The following is a 23,252-nucleotide window of genomic DNA, read 5'->3' on the forward strand; positions in this document are numbered from 1 at the left end:
TTGTTTATCAGTTCAATAAACATAAGCTTAATTATCGTCCTAATTTATAAAAATATACAAAAGGATACTGAAATTTAAACATTTCCGGTACAGTGCAATTTGGTAGCTTCGGAGGTGTAGGGATTATAATGTCCGGCCATTTCCCTTCAGCTACTTCTTGCTCCCATTCTTCCAGCCAGTCCGGTTCCTCCTCCTCCTCCTTCTCCTCTATCTCTTCTCGAGTAAAATCTTCAGTTCCTACTACAGTTTCTGCCTCTTCTATGTCTAATTCCTCCTCATATTTTCCAAGTGAGTCTCCTTCTTCTTCCTCTTCCTCCTCTTCGAGCTTTCTTTCTTCTAGAGAAGTGATTGCCTTTCCTGTTTTATCAAGAATATAATCGTGAAAAACATCGTAATCTGACTTTAGCTCTTCCTCATCAACCTCATCAGGAATTCCTGAAAATATTTCTTCCTCGAGTTCCGCGAGCCATTCCGAATCTCTTCTTTTTTTCTCTTCTTCATCAGACCCTTTAACGCCTGAATCAGACATGATTTTTTGCCATAGAAAAGTTTTCACTCGATTACAATCACAAATCCTAATTGTTGAGTTCCGAACTATATACCTGACGTTTAATAGGGGCAACAAAACAACTCTCTGTCGCCATGGCAACCCGCGAGCGCTCAATTCTACGCAAGCGAGGAGAAAGACGATATCTGTATATTTTATTCTTCTAATTATTTTATGTAATATAGTGGACCGTATAATTGTTGACCAGGGGTTTAAAAATGAAACATATCAAGAACTAGAATTCTTAAGTATCCATATGTGGAAGAATGATACGTTGGTAATCATAGCGGTGTGTTGGCATCATTGGATATTATTCATCATGGGGTCATCGGTGACGGTCGGTAAGTGATCGACATTGGCAGTAGCAGATCCCCATCCTGATCACTGCCGCTGTTCAGCGAGGTAGAAGTTAATGTTTTGAAATGCCCACGTTTGTTAGAGATCCATGTGGAATTGTTTGTATATTAATGACGTATGTGGCTGTGCTTTATGCCGACTACGTAGTTGTACGATGGATCATTCTCCAGACAATGCAAAACAGGTGAACATCTCTTTGGTATGTGACGAATGTTCAATTTCTAAGGAACGGTGATTTTTCGCAGACAGAATTTCTCTGCCTTGGAACTTTCATAATTTGTTGTTTTTGTATCGTATCAGTTTTTAGTTGTCTGCTCATTACATATGCTTAATCATGTAGTAAATGTTACGAAAGACGTCTTTTCTGTTCTAGCTTATGGGGTCCATTTCACGTAGTTTTTTTCAACACAATTGTATTCCTGTTGGCAATGGCACACTTAAAAGCAGTGTGCTCAGATCCTGGAGTTGTACCTTTACCACAGAACCGAGTTGATTTTTCTGACATTCACTCAGGTATGATGGTGCCATTTGTGTACAGGTTACTGTGTCCCTAACCTAAGTTGAAAGTTCCACAGTAGTTGGTAATTTCATTGTTCAGACAGATTTTATGGTATTTAATGTAAAATTTCCTCGTTTAAATATTGAAGTGTGAAATCGCTGTATTGTATCCATGCATAAGAAAGATTCCACAGGCTAGGTTATGCTGAGAATGGTCTTTTACCGACATTTAAAGTGCTTTATCTCTGTGATTACTAAGCTTTATTGAGCTTTATTGATTGGTAAAATAATAGTTGTTTTATTAATAATTATTATCAGTGAGTTCAAGCAATTCTGAAAGGATAATCATTAAATTGAAAGAAAACATAACTGTTGGAGGCTAGGATACAATTTTAAATCTTATTATGATTACACTGATAACTAAACATAGGTTCAGTTAGCTCTGTAGTGTGAGCTACTCCCAAGTGGGAGTCGTTCAAGAGAGTCAGTTTGTTCACGAGCTGCCATAGCTGCCCAGAGAGCCAAGGAGTCATGATTGCTCTACACTGTTCAGTTCAATTTTGAACAAGATTATTTATATTTCCCACATTAGATGGCATTAGAATATCCTCTCTGACTGAGTCACTCAACTCTTGGAGTTGAAATAATAGCTTTCTTCAAATAATAAATGTACTGTAGGGAACTTTACTAATTAAACAGCGCAGTTTAATTCCAAGAATGACTTGTATATACCAGCACAAATATTAACATAATGAAAGGCATCTCATAACACCAGTTTTAATATTTCTTTGTATGTATTCTACTCTCTCTTAGTATTTTTTTTTTTTCAATAATACTCGTCATCATCATCATTTCTTCGCTCCAGCAAGCCAGGTACTGTGTATGAGCCTCCTCCAATTTGTCCTGTCCATCCACAGATGTTGTTCATATGTGCGATGCCAGTTTACATCTCTAATTTCAAGGTCCTTGAAAATCTGCTTCTTTCAAACAATATCAATAATCATTGATATGCATTTAGTGCTGTCATCTAGGTGGCAGATTCCCCATCATTTGTTAATGTAGTTTTTTCTTAAATGACTTCAAAATGAGCGAGTTGGCTATGTGGTCAGAGTCACCTAGCCGTGAGCTTGCATTGGCGAGATAAAGGGTTCGAATTCCACCATTGGCAGCCCTGAAGATGGTTTTCCGTGGTTTCCCATTTTTCACCAGGCATATGCAGGCTGGGCCTGTACCTTCACTAAGGCCATGGCCACTTCCTTCCCAGTCCTAAACCTTCCCCATCCTTGAGTCGCTGGAAACCTGCTGTGTGTTAGCACGATCTTAAACCACTAACAAAAATGTTGTTGCAAAAAACTTGGATATTTATCAACCATTGTTGTATGTTTAGTCATCAGCCCGAAGACTGGTTGGATCCTCGACAGCTCTGCCATCAGCTGTCACAGATGGCCTAGGCATCACTGAAGAGGCGTACTAGAGAAATGAGGAGTGGGGTAGTTTCCCGTTGCTTTCCTCACTGAGCCAGAAGTTGCTATTACATATCAGTCTGCCAAGTCCACTGAAATGCATGCACCAACTGACCCTATGAGCAATAGTTTCACACCATTCATAGCAGGGACCGGCTGCAAAGGAATGGCATTACTAGCATCGCTCATACCTCAAGTCACTTTCATATTGTCAAAGCCAAGTATAAGACAGAGACAGATCAATGAAAGTAACAAAATTTCTGTAGCCTATACCAGAAGACATAGTGCACTGCAAACACTAGGTCCCACCAGCAGAGGCACTATCAACCATTACCCTTCTTAAATTATTGCAATCCATAATTCTTTACCCTGTAAAGGAATATATGCCCCAATTGTCTTCTTGAATACCAACTTTATCTTCCTATTGTGATCTTTGCTAACTTTGAAAGTTCCAGTCTTCTAACGTTGTTAAACACTATCTCTCCAGTGACAGCTTTGAACACACTGCTAGTCACATTATTTCAAACTCATGAGCCACTGAAGACAAACTCCACACTAAGAACTGTCATATCAGGTGTGATGTCAGGCTTGTCTCTTCTTCCAGATGAACTCCCAAGTGTTCTCAGGAGATTCCAAACTTTCCTACTTGAGTGTTGGAAGCTCAGGGCCTTTAACAGTATCCACCCATTTCTGTTTCCGTGAGGCATCCAAACTATGCAGAAGTTCTTCGGTGAATTCTTGGTCACCTGATTAATTATACTCATTAAAAAGAGATTTACTCTGCTCATTCTATCCCGGGACATATCGTCATTGCTGGGAACAAACCTCCTATGTGCAAAATTAACAAATTTTTCAGGAGAGACAAAAAAACTATTTCATATAATAATACTTGCCTTCATAATAATTGAAGTAATCTAGTTGCCTTCTGTACCTGTCTTTTTATAACCCTGTACTGTTTAACTGCAGTAATATCAATTATTTGACCACATATTTAATTTTTATTCAGTGCAGCCAATGAGGTCTATGCTACAGGTGTCGTTTTGGGCATAATTCCCGTTTTCATGGTGGCTGTTGAAGTCCCCTGTGTAAAATGGCAGAATGGTCTGTAGTAGCATCAATCACTGTAGCTGGCCAGGAGACTGTAGATGGTTGAACTGCGACAACTACAAAATGGATGTTGTCTTCTATAGAAGCAGAATTGAGGCAAACATTATCCAGGTTTGTTTCGAGCATATGTTGCTACACCATACATGTTATCAAATGTTGCACCCACCACAGAATAACCATGAATTTTCCCTCTTTTTTTCTGGAGATCATTTTGGTGGCTGTGTGAGTTTCCTGTATCAACACTAGGTCTATCCTGTTCTCACGGAGAATTCTTGATAAATACAAAGTATGTTACAAGTGTTATTTTTTTTTTTTAATATCCACCTATTCAATTCTTGATAGTCGCTCTTTAATCGATTAATGCCTTCAATATTTACTTGTAGGACTTTGATATTGTTCCCAGTCGTACTTGTCATGGGGCTCTGAAAAGAGCCTTTGAAGTTAGTAGAACTATGCATGTCTCGTATTGTTGGGAGATGTGCATTAGAGCTATTAGTTCAGCCTGTGAGCCACCATATTTATAATGTTACAAGTAAGTGGAATTAGTGCAGTCTTACTTGGAGAGCATCTCAGTGAAGAGATGTGTTCATAGCGATGTCAGGAACCCACCATCCTGCCCAAAGAAGCACATTTACTTTTATAACCTAATTAAGATTATTACACGCCATTTTCATTTCTGAAGTAGCTACTTGTATTCCTATTGGCCAATGTAAAGTGGCACATGATCTCCTTCCTGTGAAGAATGTTGATCATAATCCATTACCAACCGCAGCACAATAAAAGCGCCAGATCCAATCCTAACCATCCAGACCAATCTTGTTTCCTCATGAAACTAGGGGCCTAGGGCCGCTTCACAGGTTCTAACCATCCAGAGCAATGGTCTTGTCCACGGCAAGAATCCTAACCGTCCAGACCAATCGTCTTGTCCAGTTGCTATCCTAACCATCCGCACGGCAAGAACGGGGAACAATCGAAGCATAGTTCCTAAGTACAGAGGTTGGCAGCACTGAGCACTGCTGCAGAACATCCTTTCCGAGAAGGCCGCGAGCGAGTAAACAAATGACGGTCGTTACGTGACTCTGTAAATGGTGGCTTATGGGCTGAACAAACGATGCAGTAGATAGTCTGGCAGTCAGTATGTTATTGATCGCTTAGCACCACCCAGGGGACACGTACAGGACTGTTTATAGGTAATTCCTGCAGATATGAGTGACATTGGACCCCAGGAAACTTTAAATAAAGTTCGAACACACTGCTGTCGAAAGTAACGACATTGTCTTTGAATATGAAAAATAAAGGCTCACAGTGCAGAAATAACAGAACTGTGGCACACATTCAGCTGAAGCTTTTAGGAAGATGCAGGCTACAATGGTTAGGGCGGTAAAAATTGACACCTTGTCTGGAGATTTTTCTAACATTATAAGTGGAAATTAATGAAATCTTACTTGGAATGAGTGTCGGAGGGGAGATGTGTTCATTGCGATGTCCAGGAACCCACCATGCTGCCTGCAGAAGTACATTTACTTTTATAACCTAATGAAGAGCATTACACACTATTTTCATTGCTGAAGTAGCTACTTGCATTCTTATTGGCTAACGTAAAGTGGCACGTGAAGTCATTCGCGTCATGTGATATTGAGATTGGCACAATAAAAGCACAAGTAAACCCTTTGCTTGTCCCTGGTCTTGTCCAGGCCCTATCCTAACCATCTGCACGGCAAGGAAAAAACGGGCCCTAAAGTCAATCTGTTTGCTTCAACATGATAAATGCACACCCTCACAAGTTTGAGGACGTCGGAACACATCACGAAACAGGGTTGGACAATGTTATCCTATCCACCCTATGTCCCTGACCTAATTCCCTCAGACTTTCACTTGTTTGGACAATTGAAGGATGCCATTTGTGGGAGATATTTTGAGGATGACAAAGAGGTGATTCGCACAGTGGAAGAAATGACTTCATGAACAGAACAAGGAGTGGTACCGACAGGGCATACACGCCCTTGTGTCTGGCTGGAGGAAGGCCACAGAACAGGAAGGAGATTACATGGGAGAATAGGGAGTGTTGAAGAAACATTCTTTCTGTATAAGTTTCATTGTATTCATTAAATAATTCTTGAAGAAAAAAATGTGGTGCATTAGTTTCTGGTCTTACCTTCGTAATTAAAATAGAATGACAAGTTATGTTCTTAAAAGAACATCATCATATTCTATCAAATCCCACTCAGATATTTAGAAAAATATAACCATTTATGTTTATTTCTGTTTAGTTTTCTCTCCACGCCAGCGTAGAATGTGAGGTGATGAAAAACTGTTGTTCTGTCATTGGCACGATTCCAGCTGGCCAGTCAGTTAGTTGACCTTGCACCACGCCACAGGTTGAGGTTCTCATTGATAGCTTGTGTCGTGAGCTGGATTTGGCTATAGACAGTTGTCTTATGTGACTCCTAGTTAGGTACCTCTGTGAGTAGTTCCATGACTAGATTTATGGCTGTATCTACTCTGTGGACCTAAGTTGAACATGAATACTTCTATTCATTGGAGGTTTCCATGACCTCATTCACCATTATCCGGACACATAACCTTTCTTCACAGACAGTTCTATTGTAAGATAGGAGAGAACGTTGGATGCTCGTTCGTTTCCGATGATATCATCACCAAAATCTCACAACATATTGTGTGTAGCGTATACACTACAAAACTTGTTGCCATCTTACAGCATAAGCTCTGCAGTCTGCTCTGGGGCACAGATGAGACCACTTTTGTACCAACTCTTTAAGCTCTCTGCTGTCGATTAATTAATGTTTCCCTGCAACGAGCGCTGGTGCAGCAGATCTGTGACCTAGGTAGATTGTGTGATGCCAGCATTAGAAGCATCGTTGCGTGGTTTTCTTGCCACGTGGAGATTGCAGGCAGTGATTTGGCAGATCAAGCTGTGAAAGAAAGAATACTTGTACCGCCTAAACCTCTGAACGTACCTAGGGATATTGTTCTCAGCTACGCCAGAGTGGCTAACTGTCTGAACTCCCAAAAAGCTGAGAACAGTTAATAAGACAACTGTGGTGTGGTGGTCCTCTTTCTGGCCTTCACGGGGAGAGGCCATAATTTTATGCAGTTGTAGGATAGGTCATGAAAGATCTACACATTCAAAGACTCCGCGATGTGTTTGTATGGTCAATATCTATGGTCTAAGATCAAAACTCTGCTTGCAGGGAACACTTGAGCTCATACAAGCCGATGATGAGAATACTGCTGATTTTGTTATTCACTTTATGTATGAGAGTGGTGGTGGTGATAATTGTTTCAAGAGGAAGTACAATTAGGCTACCATCCTCTATATAACACTAATCAGAGAGAAAAAATGGAAAGGATCTGACACTTCAAAAAATGATGGTATCAACTAAAAGATAAGGGCCTCAAAGGGCGTGAAAATGAAAGACTCCCTAGGTCTCGAGAGTTCTAATACCGTCTGGGTCAGAAAGAAACAAGAGTTAACTAAGGGAGGTCCGATAGGATAGATGAAAGTGAGGAGCATGGCACAGTTAAGTGGAAGCAATGCCAGAACTCAGCTAAGGGCCCCATGGGCGCCAACCCACGCTGCCAAGTTGAGAGCCCCTTTTATTCGCCTCTTCTGACAGGCAGGAGTTACTGTGGGTGTTATTGTACTGCCCCCACCCACAATGGGTTTTATGTGGGATTGCAAGATTACAAAAACCTACCACCTGTTTTCCAGTTAGTGACCAGGTCAGGGATGGAATGAATGAAGCCCCCATCTTGCGGCGAGGATGGGAATTGTGGCGGCTGCCGAGGCCTGTCGCACTCCTCTGGGGTATTGATTAATGACTGACGGATGAAATGATAGTGGAGTGTGTTGCTGGAATGAAAGATGACAGAAAAAACCGGAGTACCCGGAGAAAAACCTGTCCCACCTCTGCTTTGTCCAGCCCAAATCTCACATGGAGTGACCGGGATTTGAACCACAGAACCCAGCGGTGAGAGGCTGCCGTCTGAACCACGGAGGCTCAGTGTGAGATTAATAATGAACATTTAAATTTCAAGTGATACCTTACTGAGGGAACTTAAGTTCCTTATGACACATTTGCATTCAATTTGGCCTTTTGATAACCATTTCTGTATTTTTTCTTTCCTTCATTTTCAAAATTCTGTCATCGAGTTTATAATTTAGGTTTGTTTCTCGATATAGTTTGTTAATAGAGGAAGTTCCCAAGTTTTAGATTCTCTTAAAACAACAATCACCACCACCAGACAAAGCATGTGCCAGCTCTAGCACATGTTAATATATATATTTGTGTTATTTTTTTAATGTGCTATAGTCAGAAGCGATAGTGATGTTTTGTAACTACTGTAATGTGTAGGTGCTCAAACCCCTCTTCAACGAGAAGACTGGACAGTATGCACACGCTGCGAGACATATCGCCCTCCAAGGGCACATCACTGCCGCATCTGCAAACGCTGCATACGGAGGATGGATCACCACTGTCCCTGGTATGTAAATGTTGGTAGCCAATTAACTTTGAAAGAGTGACCACAGAGAAGAGCCAGTAACACTAGTTGACAAGATTTTCATACTATGGACAAGGGTTACTATAAAATTAGTATGTCCTCAATATGATATTGAATTTTGGGATTTTCAGTTCCTTTAAGATATCATTTAAGCGTGTTTTTTGTATTAGTTCAACATTACCTTTCAAAATGGGTTATTTTTTAGAGTTATAACTTTCCTGTAGTTTCATGCCTGTAGTCGTGTACTCCTTGCCTTCTGTTTTCAGCTCGGGTCTTGATCCGATTTAAAAGTACAGTTGGCAGACGATTAGACCTTGCTATTCCTGCAGAGATAGTACCAATTTCTTTGAGAGTAGACAATAAATCGTAGGAACAGAATTAGTTGTCCAACAGGACTTATAGCTATGATACTTCAGTTTATTTTCCACTAGCCCCACTGATTCCAGGTTTTGTTTCCAGTACAGTTCCTTTACTAATGTAGAACTCTGCCTCTTGAAGAAGCTACTGCAAATAACTTTATTCTACATTTGCTTTTTAAAATTATTACTTGAGGCTGGTACATTCCTTGAATGGTATGATCATCTCGTCGGCAGATGAGTGTTCTTCTCAAGAATATATTTAAATATCCTTTTTGTACATCCATAAATGGTCATATCTTGGATCATCTCAAGGAATGCCCTTGCTGATGTCAATAATATGGAGGAATGTTCGTAATGATTGAAGTGCAGTGTGCACTCCAGTACATTTGGTGTTCCACTTGGGAAATATATTTGTAAAAATTGTTCATTTTCATGTTTGTGTTTACTGAGCTTTCACTTTTCTCTACAAAGTAAAGATTAGTTGCAGAACAATATTTTATAATATTATCATCAATTAAGAAAAAATCTTCCAGATAAAAATAGGGGGAAATTCAACCCAACTACATTTATATGCTATAAGAACACGTGAAGGATCTATCAACACCAAATCACTGGAAAAATTTACCACCAAATTAAAATTTAGCAGAAGAGTTTGCTCCAATGAATTCCAGGAAGAAACACGAATGGTGGAATGAAGAATGCGACCAGACGATAGAGAGAAGACACCAAACTTGGATAAACCGTCAAGACCAAAAGTCAGAAGAGTCAAATTCAGAATTTATAAAACAAAGAAAATCATCAGACTAACAAAATATGAACATCTTAAAAAACACCATAGACAGGATAGAAGAGAATTTCCAGAAAAAGCAATCACGAGATTATCACAAATTTCGGCAGGTATCTTCAAAAATATGAACCTCCAACATTAATGCTGAAAAATAAATCGGAACGTTATTTCATAGTAACCAAGAAAATGCTGAGATCCTCACAGATTCATTCAACAAACTTCTAAATTGCAATGACCCACTAGAAGCGTTTCAAGTACTATGGTCGTCTTCACAATCACAAAGAATGAGTACCGTCCACCTAATCAATACTTTATTGTATCTTGTTACTAAGCAGTACCGCTTTCGACATTCACAGAGGTCATCCTCTGCTGGTCATAAGATCTAAAGTTAACATATAATTTTAAAACATTACTAAATCTAATGAAGAATGTCACATGATGTGAGGGATAATATTAAAATATACAATGATATGATGTCTCTTCTGGTTTAAAAACAAGCGTCAATGTTGTATGACATGTATATGTTACATAAAATTCTAGTGTACTGTTCGTGAGTAGTAGATAATATGGTGAAATACAATTTCAACACGTAAAATGTTTATGGCATTCTTGAGGTACACTTTGAAGTTCAGTTCATATTGGTGAATCGTTGTATACATTCATTGGTATGTTTATACTAAACATTCTGGAACATTCTATGATATGGATGTAATAAAATTTATCAAATAATACGTTAAAATACGATAAAATGTTCACAGTATTCTTGCGGTACGCTTTGGAATTGTATTAATTTTGTACGTTCACAGGCATGTTTGTACCAAGCATTCTAGAATATTCAACTATGTATACTGGTTTTTCTTTTAAGTTCATATGTTTAAGAATGTTTCTTAATTTTGGTTGTCGATGTTGAAATTTACAATGAAAATTTAAAGGGGACAATGACCTAATTACAAACATCATATAAGGCAAGTTGAAAAATGTTACAAGGGAAGGAAACAACAGAAATTAAAATTAAATTTAGCGCAGAGGCCTATAGAGAAGCAGTCCTCTCCTAATACACATCAGTGAGGGACGCAAAACTCAACAGGTGTGCACTAAATTGATACGGAATTACTGGAGGCAACTCGGAAGAAAAAAATTAAAGTTTACATATTCACAAAAGGTTAATAAAAGGAATTGCCTCCAAAATAAAGGATATGCCTAGCTGACGAACTACAGCATTACAAAATCAAAAGCGGTGAAAACCAGGGTCTAAGGCAAACTCCGAACGAATGAATTTACATTTTAATTTAACACTTGAGAATAGAAAACATGCTTACCCCGGGATGGCTGGAGCCGGTGAGCAGACCACCTTACAAGGTGCGTCCGATCGTTACGACGTACGAAAACCAAAGACGCTGAACAGAGCCTTGCTCTTGCTAAGGAGCCAAAAGGCTGGAAATTGGGAAATAAACAGCCAATCAGGGAAGCTACCTATGTTTCGATCCGAAGTTTCACCAATACAAATTAGTGTTATTTTCACCAATAGAATTACAGCACCATATATGGTAACGTGGGAAATTCATTCTAGAGGTTTCGATTGCGAAACTCAGCGATTTCGTGATCGAGGCCTCCACGTAGCACTACAGGGTTATACAAAAAATGGGTTACAAACATATTACTGGAGATCTTCAATATCAATGTCAATGATTAAGTAAATAATTGTCTCTTCAGTGAGTCCTAAAAATACTTAAAAATACAACTTCATCAGAAATGAAACACACAAATTTTACATAATTTTTTTTTTACAACAACAAAAATTTTAGTCGAATTCTTCAAAAATGTCAGTTCCTTAGTTTCTTTTGTCAAGTCAAAAATGATTCCGCCGACTATCAACTCACCACCGGTGACAAATAATAAAGATCCTAAAATGTTGAAAAGGCTATATTCCTGCATAACCTGATTAATTTTGAGGGCCAAACTCAACTCCAAGCTCCTTACTGAGGACAAAACCTTTTCAGAACTGGGATGTTAGACTAGTCTACTTCAGGTAAACGTGAGTGAATTTGTTAGTAGGTGTACAGTAAATACCAATTAATATGTATATTTACATTTTTTGCTGGAAATACTTCTTCCTCCGTCACCCTTGTTTAGGGAGCTCCAAGGTTGGGCTGTGGATCATTGACCTCCATCCACTACTTGCAACAACTCCTTGGAGGTACTACATGTGCATCACCTTAGATCTTTGTGTTGATCTACTCTGGCGCTTCACACAGGTTATTATTAAGATGGGCTTGCCACACCTGAAGGAACTGCTGTTAACATTATAATGAAATTTATTTAGAGACTGATATAGCTGTAAAATTTCTCTATAAAAATGGTTTTACTAACAGTTTCACTGAGAATAAACAGTTCATATTGATCTCTCTTTGAATATCATTTAGTTTTTTTCCTCAAGTCCATAATCAAAAATGTATGTTATGCAGGTTAAGTTATATAATGCATTGCCACTGCTCTGCCATAGCCAGTCAAGCCATACGATTCTCAATGCAAGACATGAGGCCCATGGCTGTATCTCTGAATTTTTGTGCAGCAACACTAGGGCTAACAAAACCTGAAAGCAATTGTAATATCAATATCATCATCCATTTCATTTCCCTCGTCCAGCTCATGCCGCCTTGGGATGTTTATGGCACCTTTATATTCCTCTCCAACCATCATTGTTCCTCCTTAATTGTGTTCCAATCCAGGCTTCCTCTTATTATGCTTCAAGCACCTCAGTCTGTCTCTTCATCCTCCTATCTGAGTCTCCCATCATCTGCTTAACATGCCCAAACCATCTCCATATTGTCGTGAAGCTTTTCCACTCTGATTTTCTTCCTGATGTCCTCGTTCTTACTCCACCCTTCCTTGCTTTTTCTTCATATTTCTGTCTTTTTGTCAGTGTCCAGGTGTCCGCTGCCTATGCCGTATTGGGCAGTAGCACATCTTGTATCACCTCTTTATACTTCATTCGTACTTCTGCCTCCACACCAGATTTTTCTGATAGAATGCATTTTTCTGTTGGGTTCTAAGATAAAATGTCCACAGTGACATAAGATCCTAACAAAAACGTCCGCATACTAAATGGTCCAACTTTTAATGCCCTATATACAATTGGTCCAACGTACAAAAACTCTAACAAGTAAATTGTTCTGCAGGCGGTAATGTTCAGCATATGAAAATGTCCAACAAATGAAACAAAAATGGTCCACCAATAGTTTATCGTTACTATGGCATTGGAATATCATAAAATTGTTCGTGAAATGGGTGCAGTGCCCTGAGTGGTCTACAGCCAGAAGAACAAACCCATCTCATTATATTGAGATAATCTTTACCATTACTATTCTGGAAGCCTGGGGGGGAGGGATAGAAAATATTGGCAATGTTTTGACTGGAAGAGCTGTGAAGCAAATGCTAACTTCAAAAATCTTAGAATTATAACATATGGTACTGAGAACCGTTTACATTGTCCAAATGTCAAAGAAGCCAGGGTTAGAGAGATGCTGAACAGGATAAGAAAGAGGGCAAGGGAAAACCCAACCCAACCACCCAGCTTTGTTGCGAGACAAATATTTGCCGGAATTAGTAATGAAGAAATTTTAGCAAGTCTTCCGCAGAGACATACAGTAATCAGAATGGCTTCTTATCAGCAAAATCAAAGCGGCCCTCAAATTCGTCAGTCAAACAAGGAAATTGCGGTTATTGAACAATACAACAAGACATTGAAAAGAGAAAATTTTGTGTGGATTGATTCAAATATAAATAATGAATCATGAGTGCTAATTTTTTCCACTGATAGGAACATAGAACTTTTGGATGCAAGTAACACAATATTCAGTGATGAAACGTTTAAAACCATTCCATATCAGTTATTTCAACTTTTACAGTTCATGGGATTGGTGGTTTGTATTTCCTTTGGTGTTTTGTCTGACAGCTCGGAAGAATGAAGAAACTTGCAGGTAACATATAATGAAATTAAAAATTACGCATTACGTCTATATCACATGTAATCCTACTGATGCAATGTGCAATTTTGAGCTTGCTTATATGAACATTTCAGAGAAGTGGACGTTATGGAACGTTCGACTTTTTCATATAGTGCACCTTTGAATGCAGACCATTTCTCTGATAACTCCCCTGTTGAATATTTTTACCGATCTACATGTCCATCCCTGCATCAATTTGCTTCCCAAGTACGTGAAGCTGTACACAATTTCAAGGTTTTGTCCCTTTATCTTTATAATTCCCTTCTCTTCCCCTCTAGTCAGCACCATTTTCTTACTCTTTTCCACACTGAGTTTCATTCCATATTTTTCAATAATCTCGCTCAACATGTAGAGTTGTCCTCTCTGTTTGCTCCCCGCACCACAGTATTTTACCTTTGTCTCCTTCACAGTCTCATCCAAACAGTGTTGACAGCATACTTCCTCATTGTAGTCCAGTTTCATTCCAAAACCGGTCTGCCCTCCCCATATGTGTCTGGACACTGCTGCAACAATTTTTGTACATTGCTTGTACATATTCTATCTTTTCTTTTTTTTTTTTTTCCAAATCCTTTCCATTCAATTACTTTCTACAGGGTGTTTCCATAAGAGCGTGCAAAAATTTAACAGGACATAGAGAATACTCCAGTGAACAATTTGAGGTGGGGAACTTGGGGTCGGAGAAGCCGGCTTACTCCCTGTGGGTGGGGGATGCAGACGAAGAATTCACGGTCCCAAAGTTGAATAAAAGGTATTTGTAACATAAATACGTACCTAATTAGTATTGAAAAGGTTGAACCTAATAGATATTTTATCATTAATTTCAATTCAATACTGAAACATTAATGAAGTTCATATCTTTAAATGTCGTAAGAGGTGACTAAAAGGGGCAACCAAGGGATGATCAAATTAGAACCATGAAACTAATTGGTGATTAGTACCACCATGCGGGGAACACCATGGGTCACTTTTACTTGTACGTGGTACCACTACGTTGGGTACCAAATAGGTTTGTGATTAGTAGGAACCGAAAGCGCGACAGCTTTTACAGTACCTGTGATTAGTAGCACTATATGAGCGACACCATGGGACGAGGGAACCCATGGTTCTGGCATGCCTATGATTAGTACCCACTATATGAGGAACACCACGGGATAGTATGAGTCCCTGTGGTTAGTACCCTTATGTGAAGTGCCTGTCAATGGCCCGCAATGTACGAAACAGCGTAGGTCTGTAATTCATATGCGAATTTCATTACCTGTGAGTAGTACCATAATGTGTGGAATATCGCGAGTCTACGCTACTCTTGATTAGTACCGCACCATGACAAATGCCATGGTTCTACTTTCCTAGTGATGAGTTCCATTGTGAGGTGTTGCTGACTTGGATTTTGGATCCCTTTCGACTACAAGCATCATGGATTCAGTATTGTGCTATAGAAGCAGTCCCTTGGTCAGTAATACTATTGTTCGCGTGAGCTTCTGTGCATGCGAGGCACTGTTCGTCGGTTTCACTTATAGTTTTAAATTCATGTTCATCCTCACGTTTTGAATTGTGGTTAGTGGATGTTTTTGGGCTTTTAATTTGTCATTTCATTTCGTACCATTAGGGGCCAGTGACCTAAATGTTAGGCCCCTTTAAACAACAAGCAGCATCATCATTAGAAGCCGGTTTAATGAGATATAGAAGTAAACTTGTCTACCGCTGTGTCTTGCATTACTGTTTTCCAGCTTATTTACATATAACATGCGTACAAGTTTAAACATACTGTGCTGTTTATTTACATGTACATTCTTTATTTCCTGTAAGGAAACAAGGAGGACAAGCGTGATTAGTAGGAAGTCATGATGCAGGTTTTGTTTACTTTAACTGTCCATAAGGTGGCTCTGTTGTATTGTATTTACATTGTCCCATGACAGAACATACTATGAATCGCCGATAGACCTATTCAGTACTCAGTGCTATTCAGAGAAGTACAGTACAATACGATGGAGCGGTACCGATACAGTTTTGCAGAACTCGCTGTCATGCACCTTGTGTATGGGTAAGTACGTTGCAATGCTCAAGCTGCTGAAAGGCTGTACATACATCATCCGTCACGACGAGTGGTTATTTCTCTCGGTCAACAAATGCAGGAGACTGGTTCATTGGAAAGAAGGAACGAAAGACCTGGCAACATGCGGACCACTCGCATACCTGATTTTGAAGAGGAGGTGCTGGAACGTGCTGCAGTGGACACACTACAAATACTTGTTGTATTGCACGTGTGTGGCGAGTACTCCTCGAACAACAGTTACACCCATATCACCCACAACACATCCATGCAATGCTTGTGACTGACTTTGCACCAAGGGTCGCATTGTGTCATTGGTTGCTCCAACAATGGATTGAGCAACCAGATTTCCTCCATATCATGCTGTTTACTGACGAGGCCTCATTTGATCAGTTAAGTATATAAATTTCATTATTCGTCTGTATTGAACCAAGATTTGATCATTTGATCACAATGGTATTTCGAACAGCAGGAATAGCCATGTGTGGGTTGTGGTAAACCCTCACGCTGTAGTAGCCACACCATCAAGTACGTTTTGCTGTGAATATCTAGGCCGGCATTGTAGACGACAATCTCATTGGGCCATATCTTCTACCTGCCCGTCTGAATGGCCACCTGTACTAGAGGTTCTTGCAAAGAGCTCTAACCGAGTTGTTGGAGGACGTACCCTTGGCTGTTTGTGCGAGGATTTGGATACAACATGACGGTGCGCTGCCTCACTTCAGCGTGGATGTCTGTCTGCAACCATCTCAATGCTGTATTTCCTGGTCACTGAATTAGAAGAGGAGGTCTTATTCCATAGCCTGCGAGGTCACCTGACCTGAGTCCCCTTTGATTATTTCCTGTGGGGATATCTAAAGTCACTTGTGTAATGAGACCCCGGTGGGTACAGAGATGTAATTAATTGCCAAAATTGTAGCTGCTTGTGATGTGATTTGAAACACACTAGGGATTTTTGTCATGCTTGCATTGAGGTTGATGGCCGTCAGTTTCAGCACATTTTGTAAGATACATTGCAGATGGTACGTTCATTGTGTCAATGATATTTACAGTTAACTGTAAAAAATGTAAATTAAAAAGTACACAGTTATGTGATTATATTCCTATTATCTCTAAGCTGACTTCTCTGACCCCAAGTTCCCTACCTCAAATTGTTCAGTGGAGTATCCTCCATGTCCTGTTAAATTTTTGCACGCTCTTACGGAAACACCCTTTATACTTTTCTAAATCAGGGAAGGGTTGTGATACTATATATCGAATACTTAAGGTTATCTCCATGAATTATTGATCAGTACTTTTTGCCAGTGAAGAACAGACCCCTGTAGGAATTATAAAAACTTAACGGAACATCCATGGTTGCAACTAGCTTGTTCAGACTTCTAAAATCTATAATTTTTTGGATCAAGGCGGCCTTAAATGCAACAGTTGTATTCCTCCATATATCGAACGGTCTGCGTTATATATTGACCAGTGAGGTCTTTATTTATCGAACATGATTTTTATATATCGAACGGCAAAGTTTTAAATACCAGTATAGTTGGTCCGTTATTGGACATTATAAATTTTCCAGCTAACTCATTCCTGGTTGCCAGCATTTCGACCCAGTGTGCTAAGTTGGGCTCATCAGTTGGTAAATAGCACACCTACCAAGACGCATGGCTAGTGCATGCCATGGAGGCCGCTGCGTAGGCTACTTGGAGCTTTCGGCAGTGCCAATGCACTATGAGAGACTTTGTCTTGTTTTCAAAAATTGATGCCTGCCTGGCCATCAGATGATATAGATGTTGATTCCCATAAGGAACCTGAAATATTTGTTCCAAATGAGTAAATTTATAAATACTGAACAGAAATATTTATTATAAATCACTTTACCTTTAGACTTTATATGGTTGTAATAACATGAACAAAATAGAATGATTCTTAAATATAAATCACAAAAGTAGAGGAGGCTATATTAATACATATCACAAAAATCACTTTCTTATCTCTATCTTTCCCCAGAGACCAGAACATGTCTTTAGTCGCCCTTGTTTCTTTTCTTTCTCTTCAATTCTTCCCGATACTCCTTTGAAGATATCTCATATATTTTCCTTGATCTAAACTGAAGAACTTCGAGAAAATCTTTGAAAGAATCCACACTACTACTTGAGGTGGGTGAGCAAGCAAGTTCCGAAGCAATTTCATCTCGTTCAATACTTTCGGCTTGTGAACTTTTACTCTACTGTTCAAAATGATGACACCTGGAATGTCCTTTTGGGGAGAAGGTACATACACCTCTAAATGTTCATCATTCCACGTGAAATCATCTCTGCCCTGATCATTATAATTTTTTTCTGATGAACTGTCTGTCATCGTTTCATTTTTATTAGCCAATATTGTTTCACGTGTTGCATTGTACCGAGTTGTAACACTTCTCCAATAAGCGTACAAATCTGGTTCACCATGATTCTGCTTTTCTCAATCACGTCATTAAACTTATCGAGAATACAAGGAGGCAAGAATTATTCCAGGTCATTTTTAACTTCTTATTGGAAGTGGAAGAGGATGAAGGGCTGCCTTCGTCACTCTCTTGCTGTTGCCTTCCCACTGGGGTTTTTTCAAAATATCCTCAACACATTTTGTGTAGTCCACAGCATTGGGATCTAGTGGATAGAAACCACACTTACGAAAGGCACTTTTCGCAATATCTGGCCTAACAGCATCATCCCAAACTTTCTTTAACATGGGTGCAAAATTTACCTTGCTTTCTGATGCACTGAGAGTTTGTATTTTTTCGCCTTGAAGAGCATTTCCCCATGCTCTGTTTAGAGGTGTAAATACACCCACATCTGCTGGTTGCAGAAGATGGTTGGCGTTAGGGAAAAGGCAGTACAATATTAGTTCATGGTCGTGACAGTATTCACTGACTGCAAGGGATAAATAACTCCTGTATCCATCAAGAAGTAGAATAACAGGAAGTGTAATTTTCTCTACCCTTAGCCATGACCTAAAGTGTTGAAGATAGTTCAGAAACGTTGGAGCCTTTATCCAGCCACTTTGTTTTCTCGTAGATCCGTGGCTCTGGTACATTATCTCTGATAAGTTGTTGTAGACGATCATTGTTGGGGCACAACGCCCTTTGACACAGAAATTTCCGAGCACTGTTATTCTTTCTTTCTCTTTAGAGGTTGCTATAAATTAAAGCTGTTCCCCTCTGACTCCAAGATACTTCCCTGAAACTGTATGACACAGAAAATTTGCCTCGTCTGCATTGAAGATCCTACTTGGATCTTCCATAATTGATCTTACATTCTCAGATTCCAGGTCTTCCATTCTTAAATGATCTACTCGTTCCTGATGACTGCACAATTTGCTGAACATTGTCAAGTAAATTATTTTTCTTCAACAGAAATCTTCTCTTAGCCATGTTGAGTACTAATTCACTAATGCACTCTTCTTCTCATGTACTCAGGAATGGCTTCCAGCCAAGGGCAGTTTGAATCTTCTGATGTCCAGCTAGTTTGTTGTTTAACGTTGTTAAAGGGACATGGTATGTTTAGATGCTTGCCTTTGGGACATCATACCGGACTTAACCTATTGAACAGCTTCAGTCAAGGCAGATAACTAATACCGACCGTTTCATTTTTTCAACAGGTTTAAACTTCGGCTTTTGGGACATATCCCCTTTTGGGTGTCTTAATTTTGACCATTGATAAAGCTCTGAGCACTAATTAAGGAAAATAATCAAGAACTGCAAAAACAATTATTTTCTGCTTTCTAGTTTAAAATGGCTAAAATCTAATAAAAATGTATTTTGTCCAAAGAGTGAAGTGATTAGAAGAATGTGCACCTCCCACAAGGCCAACCCCTCGTCCACGTCGTGGGAGGTGAGCAACGGCATGAAGTAGGAGATTGCCTGTAGGGGTGATGTACAGTGGGGACTGTGTGTGCCCCATGAGTGCTACGGTAGCTGTGAAGGCCCTACAGGAACCCTGAAAAGTGACAGCTAATGGGGCTCTGGTGAAGACCTCAATGGCAGGAATGGTGGAGGAGTAGTCCTTTAGTACGGTGAAGCTGGCAGAGGAGGCAGCCCTGCTTCTTGGGAATAAACAAAGAAGAAACCACTGCCTTGTGGTAAAGAGGGATCTTTAAAGGCTAAGGGAGATAATCCCTACAGAAAAATCCTGCGGTCGAGCGCAGACAGGAGGCAGCCCCTCCACTAGACTAAGGGTGCTGTGGGCTAATAACTCGCACACCTGAATTAAACTCATTACAGAAATCAGACAAAATTTATGCCGACACAACTTTTGCAATGAAATACAGGACATGAATTGGATTCTGGAATGTGAAAACTGTGTGTGAAACTGGCAGACTGAGAGAAGTAATGGCAGAAATGGAAAGGTATAAACTGGAGATACTTGGGTTGAGTGAAACAAGATGGACAGGCTACGGAGAGGTGAGGAGAGAAGAGGGTGGTGTCTTCATTTACTCTGGAAGAGAAGAAAATGATCAACATTCAAGTGGAGTGGGTGTCTTACGAAGAAAGCAAAAAATAGCATAATGGAATGATCCCCTGTATCACACAGAATAATTACTGTACGAATAAGAACCAAAGTTAGACCTGTGACCATAGTACAGTGTTGTGCCAACAGAGGTAGCAGAAGAGGAAGAGGAGGAGTTTTATGATAGGCTGACATCAACACTAGCAGGGACAAAGAAGGACATTGTGATATTGATGGGAGATCTAAATGCAAAAATCGGTAGTGAAAATGAAGGAAGAAAAATCATCATGGGTAGGCACGGAATAGGAGAAGAAAATAATAATGGCCAGAGATTCATAGTCCTATGCAGTAATTATGGATTGGCAATAGGTGGATCATTGTTTCCACATAAGAACTGCCACAACATCTCGTGGGTGTCACCTGATCTCCGGGCAGAAAACCAAATTGATCACTTGGCAATAAGTAAAAGATGGAGACATTCACTCCTGGATGTGAGGAATAAACGTGGAGCAGATGTAGGGAGCGGCCATCACCTTATGATTGCTGATATTAGATTGAAGGTGGCAGCACCAGTAAAACAGGCAGCAGTACAAATGAAACGTTTCAACTCTGGGAAATTTGGGAAACTTGAGGTGCAAAATGAATAAGATACATTTGAAGAACAGGTTGAAAGCCCTCGCCTAACAACCAGATGAAGAGGTAAATACTAAGTGGAACACGGTCAAGGCACTCTTTCATGGTACATGTGAAGAGATAGTGGGCTACAGAGAACCAGGGAGGAAAGAATGGATATCAGATGACACTTGAGAATCAATCCAAAAGCAAAGAGAGTGCAAGGCACTCATCAACTCCAGTAGAACAAGAAACCAGAAAGCAGTAGCAATGGAAAAATACATGGAGGCCAACAAGGAGGTTAAGAAGAAAGTGAAGAGAGATAAACAAGTGTTTACAGACCAACTGGCAACACAAGCAGAAGAAGCAACAAGAGTCGGCTACAGCAAAGAAGTATATGTCATTACGAAAAAGCTTTCTAGGAGGAACTTTTCAGGGCAGAAACCAGTCAGAGATGCAAACGGAGTAGCCTTGACATCTGAGAGAAAGATGGAGACATCACATCATGGAAGTACTCAATAATCTTGGTGAGGAATCAAGAACTGAAGAAGTTGAACCATTCCTGAGGATCCAGACATCTCGGTAGAACCACCACCATGACTAGAGATTGCACCTGCATTGCAACAAATGAAGAATGGTAAAGCCCCAGGTGTAGACAACATTATCCCAGAAGCCCTAAGGGTACATCCAGATTTAACAGCGGAAATCATGGAGCCACTTCTAACACTAATATGGAACGAAGAACACCTTCCTGAGGAATGGAAGAAGGGTGTCCTCATCAAGATACCGAAGAAGGGTGACACTTCAGATTGCAATAACTGGAGGGGAATAACGTTGCTCTCATATGGCGGAAAAGTGATGTCAAGAGTCATACCGAACAGAATAAGCATAGCCGTTGACAGGAGACTACGTCAAGAACAGGCAGGTTTCAGAGAAGGTTGGTCTACTGTGGATCAGATTAACACATTAAGGCTAAACATTGAACAATTTGCTGAGTATCAGACATCTCTGTATATACTTTTCATTGATTTTTAAAAGGCCTTTGACTGTCAACCAGAGGAAAATGTGGAAGGCTATGGAAAAGTTCAGAATTCCACAAAAGATAGTCCGTCTTACACAGGCAATGTATAATGGATAAACTTGTCAAGTAGAACATAAAGGGAAGGTGTCTGAACCTTTTGCTGTAAAATCTGGAGTAAGACAAGGATGTCTACTGTCGCCAATCTTGTTTATCATGACATTGGATGGTATGCTGAGAGAGGCAACTAATAGAAAGTGTGGCATTCAGTGGGGATTGAATAACCGACTGGAAGAACTGGATTATGCGGATGGTCTCTTGTCTTCTTGCAGAATGTTTTCGGGACATGGAAATCAAACTGAATGACTTAAAAATAAAAGCTAAAGAAGTAGGCTTAAAGATTAATAACGAAAAGACTAAGGAAATGCGCATAAACCATCGTAACAACTGTAGCTTGACTAGATGGAATGGATATAGAAAAGGTAGAGGAATTTTGCTACTTAACGACCAATATGGAAACCCCTCACATTTGTATAAAAATGTTAAGGATATTCAACTCAAATGTTAAATCTGTGTTACTGTATGGAAGTGAGACCTGGAAAGTGACCAAAGACATTACCACAAGGTTACAGACTTTTATAAATCGGTGTTTGAGGTACATTATGAGAATATGGTGGCCAAAAACCATCTCAAACAAAGACCTTTGGGAGGCCACAAGTCAAAGTCCCATACAGGAACAGATAATGAGAAGAAAATGGAGATGGATTGGGCACACCCTGAGAAGACCACAAGAAAGTATCACAAGGCAGTCGCAGGCAAGGCAGACCGAGGATTACCCTGGAAGAGAACCGTAGACAAGGACATTGCTGGAGTGAACAAGACATGGAGGGAGGTGAAAGCATTGGCGGCAGATAGAACAAGTTGGAGAAATTTCGTCGAGGCCGTATGTTCCACATGGAATTAAAGGAAATAAGTCCTCCCACGTTTCTTCTCATTCTCTTTACTACTGTAGTATCCTTTCAATTTTTTTGCTACCTAAGATACAAGTGTGATTCCTCAATAATCATTATGTGTACCATCAAACAGACACAAGACATCCTAAAACAAATCTAAATGTACCCAATGAGGGTTCAAATTCAGGCCCTTTCAGGTTACAGATAGATGGCTCTGCAGTCACGAGCACTGAATTGTGAACTTCAGCACTAAAGAAAACAGTACTACAAATTAAAGTCTTAAACAGCCCATTAATTTTCAGTGGTGTTTGATATATAGTGCCATTACCCAATATCATCACCATGTGTCTTCTGTATCCCGATCTTTTTCCAGTAACTGCCTTATTTTGAACATGTGGTCTAGTGTTGATCTCCCATTTTGAAAGCCATATTGCTCTTATTGTAATTGTCCTCCCACCTTTCTTCTTATTCTCTGTACTAATGTAGTAT

General features: G+C 39.8%; 1 protein-coding gene across 1 annotated transcript in view; it reads left to right on the forward strand.

The window, feature by feature from the left end:
• Positions 1-885: 885 nt before the first annotated feature.
• The window catches only part of Dnz1 (DNZDHHC/NEW1 zinc finger protein 11), a 114,169-nt gene continuing 91,802 nt past the window's right edge, over positions 886-23,252 (forward strand). Inside the window, exons 1-3 of the mRNA XM_067153547.2 lie at positions 886-1,088; positions 1,278-1,417; positions 8,349-8,478. Of these exons, the coding sequence (XP_067009648.1) occupies positions 970-1,088; positions 1,278-1,417; positions 8,349-8,478 (389 nt within the window). The 5' untranslated portion in view covers positions 886-969. The remainder of the gene's footprint in view (positions 1,089-1,277; positions 1,418-8,348; positions 8,479-23,252) is intronic.

This window comes from Anabrus simplex, chromosome 9 (genome assembly GCF_040414725.1).
Source record: "Anabrus simplex isolate iqAnaSimp1 chromosome 9, ASM4041472v1, whole genome shotgun sequence".
NCBI classification, from domain to species: Eukaryota; Metazoa; Arthropoda; class Insecta; order Orthoptera; family Tettigoniidae; genus Anabrus; species Anabrus simplex.